Source organism: Aethalodelphis obliquidens, unplaced genomic scaffold, assembly GCF_003676395.1.
Source record: "Aethalodelphis obliquidens isolate GAN/ISIS:26980383/991018 unplaced genomic scaffold, ASM367639v1 scaffold58, whole genome shotgun sequence".
NCBI classification, from domain to species: domain Eukaryota; kingdom Metazoa; phylum Chordata; class Mammalia; order Artiodactyla; family Delphinidae; genus Aethalodelphis; species Aethalodelphis obliquidens.
In genome coordinates this window covers 8,407,585-8,426,920 of record NW_020838002.1, presented here as the reverse complement: position 1 = coordinate 8,426,920, position 19,336 = coordinate 8,407,585, and the positions used below count along the sequence as shown (strand labels likewise).

The following is a 19,336-nucleotide window of genomic DNA, read 5'->3' as shown; positions in this document are numbered from 1 at the left end:
CTTCGTTGTGGAGCACGGGCTTCTCATTGAGGTGGCTTCTCCTATTACGGAGCACGAGTTCTAGGCGCACGGGCTTCAGTAGTTGTGGCTCGTGGGCTCTAGAGTGCAGGCTCAGTAGTTGTGGCACACGGGCTTAGTTGCTCCACGGCATATGGGATCTTCCCGGACCAGGGCTCGAACTTGTGTCCCCTGCATTGGCAGGCGGACTCTTAACCACTGCGCCACCAGGGAAGCCCAAGACTCTTGATTTTGTATTCACAGCAATAACTCAGAATTCTCCACACATTCTACTTAATCAAGGATAAAAACCCACCAAGACTTCACATGTACAGATACTACCAATTACCTTGTTAGGAATATAAATACTTAAAAAGTAGAATCTTGCTCCTCTAACTATTGAGAGTATTCAGATATCAGACCCACATGGTCTTAATTTTTCAAGAATAATGCAGCTCCTAATGTAATGTTATGAAATGAAAATCTGATATTCAAGGAGCCAGATGAGGCTTACCATAAAGACCATTACTAAAATTAGGGTATAATCTGTATGTCTGAAGGATCTAAGCTTCATTATCTTCTTGATTTTTGGATTTAAGGTTATAAAGCAGGACATTAATTTCAAGAGGTCAAACAGATAAAAATTTTAGAATTTTTAGGTGGTATACATGCAGATACCCTCCTCTGTACTATTCAACCTGCCTTAGTCAGCTGCCCAATCTGGAAAGCAGCTTCTCTAAAAGAGTTCTGCTTTATATACTAGAGTTGATTTTCTATGATTATCACCGACATTCAATGAGAAGTTCTCTCAGAGTCTACACCTCTCAACCAAACACGCTAACTAATGAAGAGTTGACCAGTGTCCTTTTTACCACAAATGAATCCTATGTGACCATTCGCCAAAAAAGGTAATGATACCCAAAAAGCTTTCACACTTATATTGGTCAACTCAGTTACCTTGGTTGTTCCCATCCTCCCTTATCTTAAGCAATTAGGATGGACCTCAAATACTCGCTATGTGGCTAGTAACTATTCTTCAGCAGACTCCTGTCCAAGCATCCCAACTCCGAAGTACTATCCTCCAATATCCTATAAGACTGCCAGAAGCTGGGTCAAGAAACAAGGACTTACAATTAGTAATGTAAAAATATAACCAACATAACACTAAAGCCAAAAGGTCTAACATTAAAAGTTATTCACTACTCAGAGTGCTATAAAGAGTACCACCTCAGTTCTTGACACTGGCATAAGACATGGCAATTCAATATTGCCACTTTGTGGAGAAAGGCTTTCTATGGTGGTATGAAAGGAATAATACCACTAAAGGATTGTTTAAACTTGTTAGTTGCCTTACAAATAAGCCACATTTTCCATAATGTGCTCCAGAAAACATAATACCATTAGATACTCTATGTAAAAAGAAATTAGTAAGTACTGAGTGAATTTAAAAGGCATAGAGAAATCTTACAGTAAAGAAAGCTGGTTAACAACAGTTTTTAAAGATTTATAGTTAAATAATTTCAAGAAACTAAGTTAAATATTTTTTCATGTAATGCCAATTAACATTCTGTGAAATCTCTTTGGGAATCTGTATAACTGCTAATTAGACAGCCCTGCTGTCTTGTTAACGTATTTCCGAGCCAACGTTTTATATAACATGTTTCCCTTGCACACCCAAACATGGTTACTAGCAGCAAATATCACAGTTTTGATACCTGGGAAGTTCTACAAGAAAAGATATGATGTTGTATGGTTGAAACTACTGGGCATATCAAGTGTGGGATGTGGGAGAAAGGAATACATTCTTAGGTCCAAGTGAGTGTTACATACGTTGACAAATATGAATGCGCAAAGCATCTCACACTAAGCTTTTCCTAAAGCAAAAGGATAGCAATTTGCTTCCAGATTAGTAGTTTTAACCACCAAGCAAGTAATCCTGGATTCCATTTTAAAATAGATATCCTACCCTCAACATGCCACAAAATAAATACATTTTCAAAAGGAAACAAGTTTATGCATCTCATGCAATGTTTATTCTTGTTCTATTCCTACAAGCAATAAATAATGGATGGAGACGTTCTGGCACAGCCTGTTTTTAACTTGCTAACATAGTATTTAATCAAAGCAAAAATATGTTAACAGAAGTTAATATACCTTATCTTCTTTTAACCATTTCTCCAAAAGCTGTTTCCGCCCTTGCTGAAGTACAGGCCTACACAGTTCTAAGGATTCATATTTGTTTAGCTGGCCCTGGTCCAAAAGGATTCCAAAGTACTGAAGTAGGGGAGAAGTTTGACCTGGCTGAGCTGGGACACTCTGGAACCGACGGATGGTGTCTGGGGTACGAAGGATTCCCTTTAAGAAACAGAAATGTTACAGACTCCTTTTAAAGATGATCCAACATCACACTAATAACTCCATGGGTCTCTTAAGTCAATTTTAAAGGCATGATTCCATCTACTAAAACCAAACCTCAAATCTTCAATATATTGAATAGTAAAGATTCAGTCACACTTCTGGTTCAATGTTATGAGATTATCCTGAATCAGGAACATACCAACCTAATTATAATAATGTCAATGTGTAAGACAATAATAGTTACAACTAGATATTATTCCAGGTTCACATTAGGTTAAGTGGAAATTTCATTACACTGCTCAGGGAGTAAGGTGTTAATTCAGTCCAACATAATACAAAGGTGATGAGGATAAATTCAGCTCAACCTGAGACAACTCTTCCTACCATAAATTGAACAGGATTTGTTTAATTTTCAACTCTTAGAAATAAAATCAGTAGCTATCACAGATAAGATCAAACAGTATAACAACTGAGTAACTAAACAGTATTACATCTATGTAAATCACAGCTTGTTAGATCTATATATCATTCTGACATCCTGGGTTTTAAAAAGCTACCCAAATCTAGAGCACAGAAAAGTAATTAAATCTAGAGGTACTGACAAGTAACTCATTCTACTGGAAAACACATCCTAAAAAAGGTTAGTTTCTCTGTGGAAAGCTGGTTCTAGTTCTAACTAACAGTATTAGAAATAGAGCATATTAGCATTAATCCAATCATGGCAACTTCACTTTCATAACTATTTACCTTTGGTGCATTAGCAGCCACCTTTGCTGCCTCTGAGTAATTTCCCTGGGCAAAAAGAGCATTAAATTTCCGGGCAAAGAGTTCTTCAGCACCAGCCAAGTTGTTACGTACAGCCATTCTCAGGGCCAAATCAGGATTTTGTAGGACATTGGTGATATAAGGAATTATGTTTTCTTCTTCCACACATACTGAGAGAACCTGCAATTTAAGATCTAATGAATAGCTGCAATGTGTTCATGTGAGCATCAGTGAAACCAAATCCATTTAGAGCTGATGACTACTGAGTCACAAAGGTAATAAAACTGTGACAGCTGCTTTCTTATTGCCATTAAAAAAAAGAAAAAAGAAAAAAAAAGAGGGCAGAAAAGACTAAAGGGTACTAAGCTATTTGCGGGTTCCTAAAATATGGCCATCTTATAATATAAATAACTCCCCACTTCATACTGTCCAAACTCTAACTGCTTTGCTACCAGTCATTCATTCTTAACATGGTATGAGTTCACCTGGAAGAAGTTTAAGGTACATTCCTTCTAACTCTAGTATTTTTCAGTAATGTTAATTACATTTACATTCCCAGAGTCCAGATTATATACTCAATGAGGGGAGGACCACTGAATCCTCAGGCACCTTATATACTGCAAGGTATACAGTAGGTACTTAATAAATGTGGCACCAGTGAAGAGGAACTTCTAATTGCTTCTTTTTGAAGAACAATTATCTACCCTCAGTCCTCCTAATAAGTCACAGAACACTGCTTAAAAGCTGAATTCCTGTCAATTGCCAAAGAGAAAGGGAGCCCTTCACTATGCATCCATTCCTCTCCCCAACACCAGAGCGGGTATACATCCCAGTAAACTACTTATATTACCCCTAACAGCAGTTCTCATACTATTATTTCTCATCTAAGTGTTTCTCAGTCACTATTCCACATAAGGAAAGGGACTTATCTTTGTTTAATTGTATTATTAGCACCAGGCAGTGTTTAGCACAAAGTAAATGCTTAATATTTGTTAAATAAATGAGAACTCAATAACCAAACAGATAGGTAATATCGATTTGCCTGTTCTATTATTCCTTTTGAGGAAAGTAAAAAAAATTTTAACCTCCGAAATTCTTTCATTTCTACAGATCTGACCCCCATCGCCAAAAGCTTAGGACATCTTATATCTGCAATGTGTCACTCTACTCCGTATTAAGACACACCTTTTAAAAAAAGGAAGAATTACTTTCTTTATAGTCATTTGCATTCCACCCATCTTTAATTTAATACTTACCTCCTAGGAAAAATAAGGGAGATGAACAAACCCGCTTCTAACTATATTTTCTGTAGTCTTCCCCAAACACCAAACCAGTTTCATCTTTATCCTACTTTTAGACTGTACTAGCAGATTTCTAGACACCAGTACTTAAGATCTACAGGGGACAAAGAAGGTTCCTGTACTTCTAAGAAGGTTCCTGTACCTTCTAAAGTACTCTGTTCTACCAAGTTCAGAATGTAAGCTAGATATTGGCAACAATGTCATCTTGATCACTTTTGATTTTTCAACCAACAGAAACCACACACTCATTCCTTCAGGGCATAGGTCCAGCTATAGTTGGTTGGCTCTGATCAAGAGTAAAGCCCTGAAGCCTAAAGGTTACTGTAAACATTCACCTTCTTATTCAAAGCAGCTGGCACAGAAAATTTGTGGGGGGAAGGGGAGGAAAACAATCAGTAAGTTCCCAGAATTAAAGTTATGAATATTAAATATATATGGTAAAATTATGCAAGATACTTTAGTTCAAATAATAGTCTCAAAAAAACCCCCAAAAAACAGTAGTCTCTGGCTTAACAAATTTATCATTATAAAATTATCACTAACCTAGTTCACCAAAAGACCCATTCATTCTTGATTTTTCCAAGAGAGACACATGCAACTGAATAGATGAACGCTACTAAATTTTTAAAGTAGCTTTTGTGCCAGACACTGACTGGTGTAGAAATACAATTAAACAAAGAAAAGCCCCTTTCCTAAGGGAGAATAGTGACTGAAACAACTGTAATTCATTGTGGTAAGTGCCATGAAGAGGGCTACCTAAGATCTGGGGACATAGAGCAGAAGCACCTAACCAGCTGTGGAATTGAGGGAGAGGATGCGTAAGTAGGGGAAGACTCTCTTTCTCTAGAGTATTTCTCTCTTCATATACATACCATTTTCTGGAAATTAACAGAATAAAGGAGAAAAAACCTATCTACTTCTTTTGCTTACCATCTAGGGAAAATACTAATTTGGAGGAAAACTAGTAAAAGGCAAGGCCAGTAACAGTACTGTTTTTGAAAATTTAACCATTTTTTTTTTTAGGGAAAAAGATACTTCCTGGTATATTTTAAATTACATTAAAACACTAAAACACAGAAAAAGGATCACTTGTGTTAGGTGGTATGAGGAGGTATGTCAAATGTGACAAATTCAGAACAGCTAATATACTCCCTAATCGGATAACTTTTCAAGTACCCTCACTGAACATATCATAGCTACTGTAACATATCACCTTCCAACATTAAACATTTAGTAATAATTAAAGAGGTAGGGAAAAAGATGTAAGAAGAATTCTTTTCCTTGTAGTTGATAATTTGTCTTAGAGAGATCATAGGAAGAAAACCCCTATAAAAAGTATACAATCTCGGAATTCCCGTTGGTCCAGTGGTTAGGACTTGGCGCTTTCACTGCTGGAGTCCGGCTTCAATCCCTGGACAGGTAACTAAGATCCCACAGGCCGCAAGGTGCAGCCAAAAAAAAAAAGTACACAGTCTGTCAAATGTGACCCTACTAGTTTCTTTGCATGAAGAGTTACTTCTCTTGATAATAGAGACACACACACAATCCTAGGTGGCTATACTGTATGCCAAATAGTTTCTCTGAGACAGTGTTAAAGAGAGACTGTTATCATATGCTTCTGCATTTTTAGGTATATATTATTTTCTGACATCCAAAGTTACCATTTACTTTTTGAAAAAAGCTAACACTAATAAGTGCTATTTTATTTTATCACTTAATTTAATTTTCAAGGTTTCCTTACTTGTCCCTTTCTGTTTACTCCAATTATTCCAGCTGTGGCTTCATGAGGTGCAGTGACAAAGATTGTTTCTCCACTGATTCTATTCATGTAGATGCAGGTACCAGTCTCAAGATCATACAGGTGGATATAACCATACTTAGTAATCAAGAATACTACGTCATGCTTTTCACTGATCTGTATAAAGAAAATCAACAGTTCAGTAAAATAATGAATCTATAAACAGAAAATTTAGTCCAATTCCATTTTAGAGATGGTGAAATTCTAGAACTTTGACAAGAGGCTTACATGAAAAATTAAAAGCTAATATTTATGGTTTCCTCATTTTTACAGCAAATTCAAATATGGGATATCCCAAGCTCTTACATAAAACACAAGAATATTAATAAATTGTATAAGATAAAAGAGAAAAACATCATATTGAACAACCTGGGATAACCCAATTTCTATATTACATTAAAGAAAGAGTATTACTTTACAAAGTTTCAATAACAAACTATTTTTGAGTAAAGGTACCACTTAAATTATATTGACTATCAGTTGTAGTTTTTGAATTGTGTTAAGAGGAGAGATTTTAAGTTCATTTGTTTTGCTTAAAATACCTGCATTGCAACAGGAAAGTCATTTTGTGCTTCTGGAGGAAAGAAAACATCCACTGCCTTCTTTGGAAAGGGTTGGTTCCCTGTAGGTGGTGTGCCAACTTCAATGATATGTAGCTGTTCAAAAGAAAATAAAACTTATGATCAAATGCTAAAAGGACCATAGCAGCTTTATTTGTAGCCCCAAACTAAAAACAACCAAAATGTCCTATGATAGGTGAACATTAAACTATATGGTACAACCATACCATGGAACTCCTCAGTAATAAAATGAACGTTCACGGACACTGTGCCCCGTGAGAACACACACAAAAAAGGCACTCTCAGAAGATCACATACTATATGATTCTATTTACATAGCATTCTTTTTTTTTTTTTTTTTTTTGCGGTACGCGGGCCTCTCACTGCTGTGGCCTCTCCCGCCGCGGAGCACAGGCTCCGGACGCGCAGGCCCAGAGGCCATTGCTCACGGGCCCAGCCGCTCCGCGGCACGCGGGATCCTCCCGGACCAGGGCACGAACCCACGTCCCCTGCATTGGCAGGTGGACTCTCAACCACTGCGCCACCAAGGAAGCCCTACATAGCATTCTTGAAGAGACAAAATTCTAGTAATGGAGAGTATTAGTGATTTTCAGGAGTTAAAGATGGTAAGGGAGAGGTAAGTGGTTGTGACTGTAAAGGGGTAGCAAGAGGGAAATCTTTGTGGTGACGGAATAGTATGTACCTTGAATCTATTCATGATAAAATGACACAATTGAACCAATGTCAACTTCTGGTTTATCTACTGTACTACATCGCTATGTAACCTTTGGGGTAAACTAGGTAAAGGGCATGGGATTTCTCTGTACTGTCTTTGCAGCTTCCTGTGAATAATATGTATTATTTCAAGATAAAAATTTTAAAAAGTCGGTTGAATAGCTCAATCACACCTCAATCTACTTTAAATTAAGAATGGTGAAACAATATCCACAAAAGGGCTTTTGATTATAATTTAGTTTTTCCAAATAGAAATCTAACTTAAGTTGTTAAATTCTTCTCTGCCCACACCTACTCTAAAGTATGCACTTTAGGTAAGTATGCACTTAAGCTGGCTGAGTTGTCGCTCTAATCACATACACCTCACAAATTTGGATGAGAACATTCTGATTTTAAATGTCCGATGCTTCACATCAGTGAGCGAGGCAAGAGAAAGCAAATAATGTCAATGAAAGAGTATTATATATTTTGCTTAGTCATGTCAAGAATGGGCTAAAACAATAAATAATTCCGTTTCCAAGATATATAACCATATGAAAGTTATTAGGGTGGTCTCATCCTTAACTAGGATGACTAGCCATCCAGCTTAAAGGCTATTGATTACCATATTTTAGGCAATCTCTGTCTTGATTTTTAAAAACTACTTAGCATGGAAAAATATTAAGACTTCAGAGATTCTGCTATGGCAATGAGAAAAGCAGTCAAACTGAGTTTCCAGGGGCAGCAGTGCTAACTGTGGCATCCAGCAGTGCAATCATAGCAGCAGCAGGTCCGCAGAGTTCTGTGTCAGGACTTTTGGCTGCTGCCCATTCTCCCTTATTCCTCCTAATTTTCCAAGCTTGGTTCTTAACCTTCCTAGCTATTGAAAACTATCCATTATCCTTTCATTCAATTTTTTATGCTCTAATCAACCACACCCTGTTTCTGTTGTCTGAAACTAAGAACCTTACAAAGTACTTCAATTTGTCCAGGTGATTTCAATGTATAGTCAGCGTTGAGAAGCTCTGATTTAAGGCAATGGTACTGAAATTGTGGTCCACATTCTATCCAGTCACCTAGAGCTTTTAAAATGCACATTATGAGCTCCACTTACTGAATCAGACTCTCTAGATGGAAGGCACACAAATGTACATTTTAGCCACCCTAGTGATTCTTATGCACAGTAAAGTTGAAAAACATCAAATTAAGGCCTTTGGTAAAGGCAATGAAAATAAAGTCTTACTATAAACAGCTGATACAAATAAGTTGTTAAAGAACATTCATTTTGGACAAGTATCACTAGAAACAGAATTGAAACAAATTAAGTCACCACAAATCTGAATGTTAAAAACAAATTAGCAAGAAAGGGAGAAGACTATTTTGAAATTAGGTAACAAATTAATTAGTAACAGAAAAACAAAAAAGATAAGTTCTCACTAAAACAATTTCCAAAGGCAAAACTTACCTTCCCTCCAGCTTGACCCCGTACTGCAAAACAAAATAACGTCGATTCTTCTGCATTTCCTTCCATCTTAAACTGTGCGAAGCTAGCCGCATGTCCTTCAATGGGCTGAGACACTTTCCTATCTACAGAATATAACTGCATAGCTCCTACCACACGATTTTGCTACAAAAGATCAAGCAGAATAAAGTTTGGGGACCCAATAACTCCCAGATTCAACAACTACTGAAATAACTAGAATGCCTTACAAGAATTTACAATTCCTTGTTAGTCTCTCAATGTAGATTTGATACCTCTTAATTTAAAATTTAGCTGCAAACACTCTCTTATTAAAGCATTAACATGAATGTTTAAAATGTGCCTCATATACAACCATCTCTTTACACTATCTTTAAAAAAAGAAAGATATAGGAGTACTCATTTTGCAGTAAATATCCACAATAAATTCCAAATCATTCATACAGGAACTCATTATCCACTCAACCTGCAAATAAGACCTAAAAACACCTTGGTAAGAGTACTCTGAACTGTATGTTAGTATAAATGCATTAAGCCAGCAACCTCTATTTCCTAAAAACAAAAAAAAAGGAAGGAAAAAAAAACAGTCTTCCAAAATAAATCAGATTTGCAAAGACAACCTAATTTCAAAATAAACTGCATTCTGAGCCCATTAATTCTCTAAACCTTTTCTTTATTAAAAACTAGAAAAATGTTACCTGTGCAGATATGCCAGTCAGAAGTAACCACTTTTGCTTTGCATCAGTACGATAATTGATAATCTGGCACCCTGCAAGGCTAGAATGACGATCAAACATTTTCACCGGCTGAGACTCTCCTTCCATACTCCAATGATAAACTGCATTGTCCGTAACAAGAGCAACCGTATTCAAAGAGATCCATTTCCAGAAGGTGACATCATCGGTCATGGTATGGGCCTTCATTTTACTTTTCATTTCAATGTTAAATATCTGAAGAGTTTTCCCAGCTAAAAACAAAATTAAGAATTATGAATCACTAAGAAAGCAAAGTTCAGGATAAATTAATATCTAGCTAGACTAGACTCTCTCTGCAGCAAAATCTGTAACCGCCAAACAAAATGGTTCTATCATGAGACTAATAACCAACTACAGAAGTCACACTGACAGACTAGCAACCATTGAAGAGATAGCTGAAACTGGGTAGTCTACACCTAACTGTGACGCAAAAACTCTATCACCTCTAATCAAGACATTTTAAACAGACAGTATGACTTCCAGAGAATTCTAAATCTCAACTAAAAATGAGTCTAAAGAACAGCTCACTTAACAATGGAAAACAAGTTGTAATCTTCATGCTTAATTAAGAATGCTTACCCATAAAGTGAGTTAGTGGTAGGTACACAGAACAAAGCAAATCTGATTCAAGCACATGGGGAAAATGTCTACTTTTTAAAAGGCAGCCTTCCCCGCCCCACCCCCACCCCCCCACCATTCAACTAAATCTCGTGGAAACTTCTCTTTGGAAGAGGATATACTTCAACTCTACCTTGTACCACTAGCACATAAGAGAAGTGCATGCTACGTTTAGTTGGTTTAAGATACAAAGGGAAGGTAGGGGTGCTGGAGAAAAGGAGAGGGAGACAAAGGAGGACAGTTTCAGATGTTAATATACTAGAGCTAAGAACAAAATTCAAGCTTCATCCAATTAAGACAGCAAACATTTAGTAAAAGAAGGATGAAATTTGCCTTGAATGTTAACAGTTCACTGAGTCAGATGCAAAGGCTTGTACTTATAATTTGAAATCCATCACAGTCCGAAAAGTGATTTGGTTTAAATGACTAGAGGTCAAAAGCCCACGGCTGACACTAGGCTATCTAATTCAGATTAGTCCTTGGAGACTAAGGAAAACTCCATTACTGAGCCATAGAGAATCTGGCTCCTGAAGAACAAAAATTATAAGATAGTATGGGGGTGAGAGTCGGGGTGGAGAGAGGGATGGGACGGGACACAAAACATACAGCTTTGTACCACGACCCTTCCTAATTACTACATGGGTAAAAGCTTCTTCCATAAAACGAAGAATGTTATTCCCATCCCACACAATATGTAAACCACAACCAGACTTGAACAATTGTGAGAGTTATAGTCCTGTTTATAAAAAGAAACCAAGGGATTTGAAACTGGATTCAGAGGGAAGCAGTATTTGGGAATGACGTACTTTCCTCTGCTGTCTTCCCCAACCCCTAGTTAATTATACATTTTATTCTTTACATGAAAGGGGTTGGTGGGGTGGTTTCGGGAGGAGGGCAGGGATGACAGCTTAACTCTGTAATGTAGACATACAGGCACAAATCATTTCAATTTATTCTTTTTATAGAACAGGACAATAACTAATACAATCTAATTTAAGATAACTCACCATCTGCACACATAAGAAAGCATTAAGAAATGTGATAAAATAACAATAACATTAAAAATAGCAAAGAATTTTGAGAAAATTAAAACGATGGCCTTTTAATAGAGGTGTGAGAGCTGCTAAGCAGTTGAATTTAAATTCTTTAAGGAGGCTGAAGGGAGCTTAATACCTTAAAGTATAATATGTATTGTTTAATGGAAGCAAATAATAGATCACTGCCACAAAGCAAGTATCCCAGGTAAAAGCTGGACCATCTTTCCTTGAGATGAGATCAACTCCTATCTTGGATATGTAATGGAGACTTATTTGTTTGAATATGCTTGCCCCCCGACCCTCAGCCAACCAATTTAATCTCCAACCAGAGTTACTACTAAATACGAAGTATAAATCATGTGGGAAAAAAATGTATTTAAAAGTCTATTTAAATACTTCAGCACCTCTAACAAGTCACCCACAAATTTATCAAGAAATTACTAGGAATCTGAACTCTTCCTCCTACAACCGAGAAGAAAAACGACAAAGCAAAAAATAGGCAATTAAATGTGCCTTTCAGATTCAGCCAGTTTGTTACCTAGCCCTCTTAAAAACCCGTTTTAAACGGTCAATTTCACTCAGTCTATAGTTCAATGGCAAAAAATTAACATAGACTCCCAGAGAGTATGAGGTTCTCTGAACTCTGTTTAGATTGACAGGCTGTACAGTTCCCTGTTGTGACAATTAAAAAGTTAGTCTGAATAAACTCTAACACCGTTGATTCCAAAAATTTAATACCCACCTATACACACACACACTTTTAAAAATGAGTGTAAATTCAAGCCATTTTTAGAACTTGATAATCTAAATGAAACACAAGCCTGAAGCATAAAAAAGGCACAGCATGAAGAGCAAGTTTATCATCACAACAAACTTCTGCAATGTTTAGGTGCTAATATTAGTAAAGTACATTTTATTCCAGAATATGAATCACTAATTTCTTATGTCTTCTGTATATGGAGTTATGTTTTCAGTACAATCTTATCACACTGTAGGTATAAAATTTAAATTCATTTAATCTAAAACTTAAAATTTTCCAAGTAGATCTTATGCGTAGAAAGTAAGACATCTCACAGAAATATGCCTAGTAAGTCATGAAAGTAGTTAAAAATCAAATACAGTAACAGCTTTAACTTTGCAGATCTATTTAACCAAATTTAATCAATATACTAAAAAAATAGATCCTAATTATTGTATTTGAATAAATTATACATGGAAAAGAGTTTTAAGAAAAAAACCCCACGATCTTTTTATACCTTTTAGTGCAATTACTTTGCTGGCTGGATTCATGATGGCGCTGTCTGCTGAAATTGGTCTTCGAATTGGATTACTTGGGTCATTCATATCAATAATTACCACCTGGGCCTGCTCTCCTACTTTCTCTCTAATGCAGATGAATTTGTCTGACTCCATAGTCAGGGTACTGAAGCCGATGTTTGCTGGGTTTATACCCAGGTTTTGGAGCTGAGGGAAAAAAACAAAAAATATTAATAAATCATATTACAAAGCGAATTAGAAAGACTTGATATTCATGTATTGTTATCATTACAAATCCTCACTTAACCATTATTGCTTCAAGGTCAACAGTGACAACTCCATTGATTCAAGTGAGGCAATTACTATAATGGACCTTCTCTCTTCCAACAAATAAGGCATTCAATTGTTTTGTTATAACCTTGTAGTTGTAACTTGAGATGTATAACCCTCTGTTTACAACTAAGAGGCAGAATAAATAGATATAAAGATAAAGGAAAGAGCTACATCTGAGAGCTAGCCTTTATGGGTTAAGGGACCTGAGGTAATCAATGCTTCTTGGTTTAAGATCTTTGAACTACTGCATCTGTCCTCTCTAATCCCCTTTAGCAATTAGTAGTTACTTGTTCATATGCATTGGACCTCAGGAATCTGAAAATTAAATTACAGCATAAAATGAGAGATTTAAAAATTTCACAGGGTTCTTGGTCTAAAGGAACTTGGATTAGCCAGAGCAGACAAACAATACTTTGCAAAAAGTGCCAAAACCAAGATAGGAAAAAGAGATCCTGTCAAAGGAGGCCTACAGGCAAGGGAATGAACGTGAACGCTCAACAGAAGGAAGAACAAATGCTAAGGCCTAGAGATACAAAAGTGTGGTCTGCTAAGGGAACTGTAAGTACTTTTGTAACATTGGGAACATAGACTATGAAAGGCTTTCAGAGTAGAGAATTAAGGTTATAAACACAAGCAAGGGCTAGACTGATAAGCTAAATGTACCCCAGTAAGAATTCTGAATTTATTCTATAGGTAAAGGAAGCTACTTAAGGATTTTAACAAGGAAAATAATGGAATCAGATTTGCTTTGTGTACTCAGAAGCTATTAAAGTATTTGCTAAGCGAATATATAGGACCTAAAGACAGCAGGTCTTTGAAAAGTAGTTAAGTGTATTAAGAACAAAAGGCACTTGTTAAAAGAAGACTTCTACCAGAGTGGGTCATTTCTCTGAGTGACTAAATGTAGTATAATAGACTAAGTACCACTCAAAGGCTATCGGAAGGCTTTCTTAGCTTTGACCAGCCTAGGGTTTTTTGTTTTTTTCCTTTCCTCCAATAGATAACAAATTCACATAGAACAAAATCAAACAAAAATTTAAAAGCGCAGGAAGCAAAAAAAAAAATCAAGTCTTCCTCCTGCCTTTGTTCCCCAGATAGCCTATTTCCCTTCCCAGAGACCATCACTGTCACTACTCTCTTGTGGACTGGCTGAGCCAAATTAAATGTATTTAACTTAAGTTCTTTTGTCAAACTCTTCTGCCAATAGTGCTTAACTATAACCAGACCAGGATCTCAAAAAGATATAACATAAGATTAAGAGACTACATTTTACTTTCACTCCCCTCTTATACCTCAATGACTGCAGGCACAACCAATTATGAAGTATAGTTACAGTAACTTAAGTCACTGAATACCAGGGCAAGGAGGCAAGCAATTGTCTAACTATTACCACAAACATGGTAATAAAGTAGAAGATTAACTAGTTGTACAAGCTCAAGTATCTGCTGCAGTGCACGGCAAATACACAAGCTGTGAGATGTGTAACTTACATATGAGTTTGGTTACAACAAAACTTCATGAATTATCAATTTTAATTTCTTCCTAACTTTAACTTTTAGTGACTTTTAGTTTCAGAACTAATGGAGGAAGATAAATATAAGTGGTCCTCAACAATATATGAAGACACTGTGTGTGGGCTTAAAGGAAGCCTTGTACAAACCAAATTGTTCGTCTAGTTTCACGTGAGGTGGGTACATTCGTTTTTCTGAGTAGACCAGTCCTCAGACTCTTAAGCTTAATTGATAGTTACCTTTCCAATAATTAAAAAAATATTCCAGTAGATCCTAGAGCTCCCAGAACTATATATGTAAAAGCAACAAGTTATCTTCTAGACTACTCTGTAAAATAAGAATTCTATGCTTCTAAGTCACTACCAAGCATTCACCTAAGGCGATTTTGAGTCCCAACTGTCACAGCTTAAATCCTACAATGTCTGAGAAAGTAAAAACAAATAGTGTTAGTCAAACAGTAAAATTAAAAGTAAAACAAGGATGCAGACCACAAACACTACTAATTGAACCCATAAATGATTCTAATAGATTCCTTTTCACCCCTCCACATAAGAGGCAGGTACAAGACAACTGTAAGAGAAGAAAACACTATTAGAAAAGGCAGCAAAGAGGAGGAAAAAAGGTAAGTCAAGAAATATGTGTTTCTTATTCCCAGCTAGATCTCCAGATAAATGCAGCAAGAAAGGCACATGTTGTCAAAATTCAGCACTGACCTTCAGCCTCAGAGCTGTTTTATTTGCAGAAAAGGCAAAGATCTGGTTCAAAGCGGGTGGGGTTCCTGTACTCCTCACAATTTAGGTAATCCTTATTTTCTTTTCTCATTAAACACATTCTACCAAGAAAGCTATGCATATATATATTTTTAGTCTTCTCTATCAAGAATGTACTCCATATGAAACAAACATACACCCTTTATTTAAAAAACAAAATTAAACAAGAGGTAGATGGCAAATTCTCACCAATCCACATATTTAGACATTTTAAGGAGCCTACTTAAGTAATGCCCATTTATACAACTAAATAGGAAACTTCTCCTTCCTAAAAAGCCTATCCCAGTTGTTAGGATAAGTGACAGAACTTCAAGTGACCTATTCCTATCAGTTAACAGAAAGTTACATTTGCTCCCTTCTCTTCAAATAATGTCAGTAAGAATTTTTCCTTACTGGTGATACTTTTCAGTGAGAATGCCCAGAACGCTCACCAATTCTTCCCATATTTTCCTAGGATATGTTCAAAAGGAAAACATCCCAGAACAGTCATAGGACAGGTCACCATCATTAATCACAATTCTGGGTTAGGTGCACTCTTAAAATAGGATCATATAAAAGGATCATAAAAGGATCATATAAAATAGGATCATAAAATAGGATCATTATCACACATACTAGATAACTGTGTCTAGCAATATTCATACAGATTAAAACTTTAAAATACAACATAGGGAATTCCCTGGTGGTCCAGAGGTTAGGACTCCGTACTTCCACTGATGGAGGCCCGGGTTTGATCCCTGGTCAGGGAACTAGGATCCCGCAAGCCACTCAGCGCAGACAAAAAAAGCCAAAAAACACCGTAATGTTTTTAAACAGATTTCATTTTCAAAACAGCACATACTAGCCATAAGATATTCTAGTCAATCATAAAGGTCTGATGGTGTATGAGCTATCTACCACAGAAACTGAATAACAGACTGTAGAAGAAACCACTAATAAATTCAGAGACCGTATAAGCATCTCCAAACTTGCAGCTATTTACAGAAAATATACAACAATATCAGAATTCTGGCCACATTTTTTATCCTCTCAATTGGCAAAGTGTTGCTACTGTTGAAGATGGGGACATTCTATTTTGAGATATACTTGGAAGTTTCTATAATAAAGTGTTTTTTTTTAAACTTCAAAGAACTTTTATTTTGCTGTTATAAAATAAGAATATGGAGTCAATAAACTTAGGCCCAAGAAAAGGGATTACTTTTTTTGAATAGTTATTACATGTACATGGCAAATAATTCATACTATACAAAAGGGTATATACATTATGAAAAGTCACCCACTCCACGTTTCCAGTAATACCTCTCTCCCCCTAGCAATTAGAGATACTTTTCCATCTTGGATATCCTATGCACACATGAAAGTATGTATTTCCATTCTCCCTTTAAAAAAAAACACTAATGGCACATGCACAAAACTGCTCCCCCTTTAAAGAAAGCCACCCAAACTGTGTAATTTGTTTAGTTTCCAGGCTAGATTTTGGACACTGGTCTGTAAGTGGCAATACTGTAGGACTTGACACGTAAGTCTAGTTCAGATTCCAAAAAATAAGTTCAGTTGTCCATCCCTCAGTATCCACTGGGGATTGGTTTCAGGACCCCTCGCAGATACCAAAAATCCACAGATGCTGGAAAATCCTTCATATGGATGGGAAACCACAGATATGGAGGGGAGGGCTGACTGTCAATATTAATAGATTTACTGTTAATCAGCACACCCAAAACTCTGGAGTGCCCTGGAATTACATTTTACAAACGATAAAAAAATGATTCCTTTTCCCTCTGCTCCCCTCCTCACCCCAATTTGGATTAACATGCCAAGAGAAAAAAGTGAGACACTGCATTCTTAGTTTTGAAGTGAAAAATAGTGTTTCAGATTCCCCATAACCTAGAGAACACAGAGTGTTTCTTCATTCAAGTAGACAATTACTGTACAAATGTATAACTCTGATTATAAACTACAAGTGCTATCCAGAATTAGTTCTGTGGATTCCTCATAAGAGCCAAAATGTCTGGGTTTAGCCCTAGTTTTGCCACATAAATGATCATGGGCAAATCAATTATCTCTGTATATCCATTTCCTCACCTGAAACATGTGAGATGATAGTACATATCCCACAATTGTGAGGATTTAATGTGAAGTGCTTTCAGAGCAGTGCCTTACACATAATAAAACTTCAATAGATACTATTAGTACATATAACACATCAGTACTTAGGCCAGCTCAAGGTAAGCTTTTTTTGTATTTGCATTTTATCTGCTTAATACAGCTGTCCTAGAAGTTGGCTGAAATTCTGGGTGTGTATTTCTTTTGATTACTGATAAATGATTACTGGTCTCTGGGTGCTTAACTTATTAGACACTGAATTTTTGTTTGTTTTTTCTTTCAAGAAAAGGAAATTACTTTTTAAAATTTCCAATTCTGCTCTTTAATTTGCCTAACTAAATTTAGGTAGAGGGACTTCCTTGGCGGTCCAGTAGTTAAGACTTCGCCTTCCAATGCAGGGCATGCAGGTTCAATTTCCGGTCGGGGAGCTAAGATCCCACATGCCTCACAGCCAAAAACACCAAAGCATAAAACAGAAGCAGGGGCTAACCTGGTGGCACAGTGGTTAAGAATCCGCCTGCCAATGCAGGACACATGGGTTCGAGCCCTGGTCCAGGAAGATCCCACATGCCACAGAGCAACTAAGCCTGTGCACCACAACTACTAAGCCTGAGCTCTAGAGCCCGCAAGCCACAACTACTGGAGCCCGCGTGCCTTGAGCCCGTGCTCCCAACAAGAGAAGCCACCAAAATGAGAAGCCCGCGCACCGCAACGAAGAGTAGCCCCGGCTCGCTGCAACTAGAGAAAGCCTGCGTGCAGCAACGAAGACCCAATGCAGCCAAAAATAAAATAAATAAAATAAAATAAATAAATTTATATTAAAAAAGCAATATTGTAACAAATTCAATAAAGACTTAAAAAATTTTTTTTAAAATAAAGTTAGGTAGAGATCAGAATCTTCAAAATCACATAACATGGCATCATGTAACATATTCATGCTAAGTAACCCTATTTTATTTCAATTCTTATTTTTAAGGGCACTATGGAACAGTATTGCTAAGGCTTTCTAACAAACTTGGCAAATATGTCTCCTACACCTTCGTTTAGGGAGCAAGCCGGGAAAGCTAATGCAAACAAAAGGCATAAGGTCAGTATCATAAAAAATTCTTTACTGTAAAGAGCTCAAGGCTAAGAAATAGAAGGTGAAATGGAAAGCAGGCTCAGCGTTTCTCCCCTTAGTGTGCAGAAGAGTTGAAACTACCTGGTTCAGAGACATACACTGCCTCTTTCTCTCCCTTCTACCAAACCTTTCCAAAACCAAAATTTCCCAACTTTTCCTAATCTGCCCATGCCCCACAATTTCAGATCCATTTATCCAACTAAACCTTAAGCTCCTCAAATAAAAGAACTTTCTTAAAGAATGAAAGCCTCTCCCATCTCTTCTTTGCAATATGCCTAAAATTCTGGAGGCCTAAATATTCTTACACAGAAGGACAACATTCCTTTACTATATGTATACTGCTAATTACTTTTCAGGACAATTATAGATTAAAAGAGATTTATGAAACCCAGGAGTCCAACACTAATATAATAAATATAAAAGGAAAAGTTGTTTCTTGGAGAAGAAAGCTAACTTAAAAATGGTGAAAGACAGCAGAAACTAACACAACACTGTACAGCAACTATACCCTAATTTTTTAAAAAAATGGTGAAAGATCAATGGAATTCTGTAAAAGTCAGTATTTTGCAGTCAACACAATAATTGATTTGGGCAAGGATCATCAATGGATATTAAATTAATGGATGAAATTTTGAGGAGTAACACATATTTACAAAGTCTCAAAATTATCTCCCGGGCTTCCCTGGTGGCGCAGTGGTTGAGGGTCCTCTTGCCGATGCAGGGGACACGGGTTCGTGCCCCTGTCCGGGAAGATCCCACATGCCGCGGAGCAGCTGGGCCCGTGAGCCATGGTCGCTGAGCCTGCGCGTCCAGAGCCTGTGCTCCGCAACGGGAGAGGCCACAACAGTGAGAGGCCCGC

At 36.9% G+C, this 19,336-nt stretch overlaps 1 protein-coding gene across 4 annotated transcripts in view; it reads right to left on the bottom strand.

Annotated features, from left to right (window-relative positions):
• Positions 1 to 19,336, bottom strand: part of CLTC (clathrin heavy chain) — a 65,944-nt gene that overhangs the window by 32,920 nt on the left and 13,688 nt on the right. For all 4 annotated transcript variants that reach the window (XM_027087244.1, XM_027087245.1, XM_027087246.1 and 1 more), the window contains exons 2-8: positions 12,640 to 12,847; positions 9,672 to 9,940; positions 8,959 to 9,120; positions 6,762 to 6,875; positions 6,163 to 6,336; positions 3,103 to 3,300; positions 2,152 to 2,352 (exon numbers count right to left, since the gene is read on the bottom strand). In XM_027087244.1, coding sequence (XP_026943045.1) covers positions 2,152 to 2,352; positions 3,103 to 3,300; positions 6,163 to 6,336; positions 6,762 to 6,875; positions 8,959 to 9,120; positions 9,672 to 9,940; positions 12,640 to 12,847 — 1,326 coding nt within the window. The remainder of the gene's footprint in view (positions 1 to 2,151; positions 2,353 to 3,102; positions 3,301 to 6,162; positions 6,337 to 6,761; positions 6,876 to 8,958; positions 9,121 to 9,671; positions 9,941 to 12,639; positions 12,848 to 19,336) is intronic.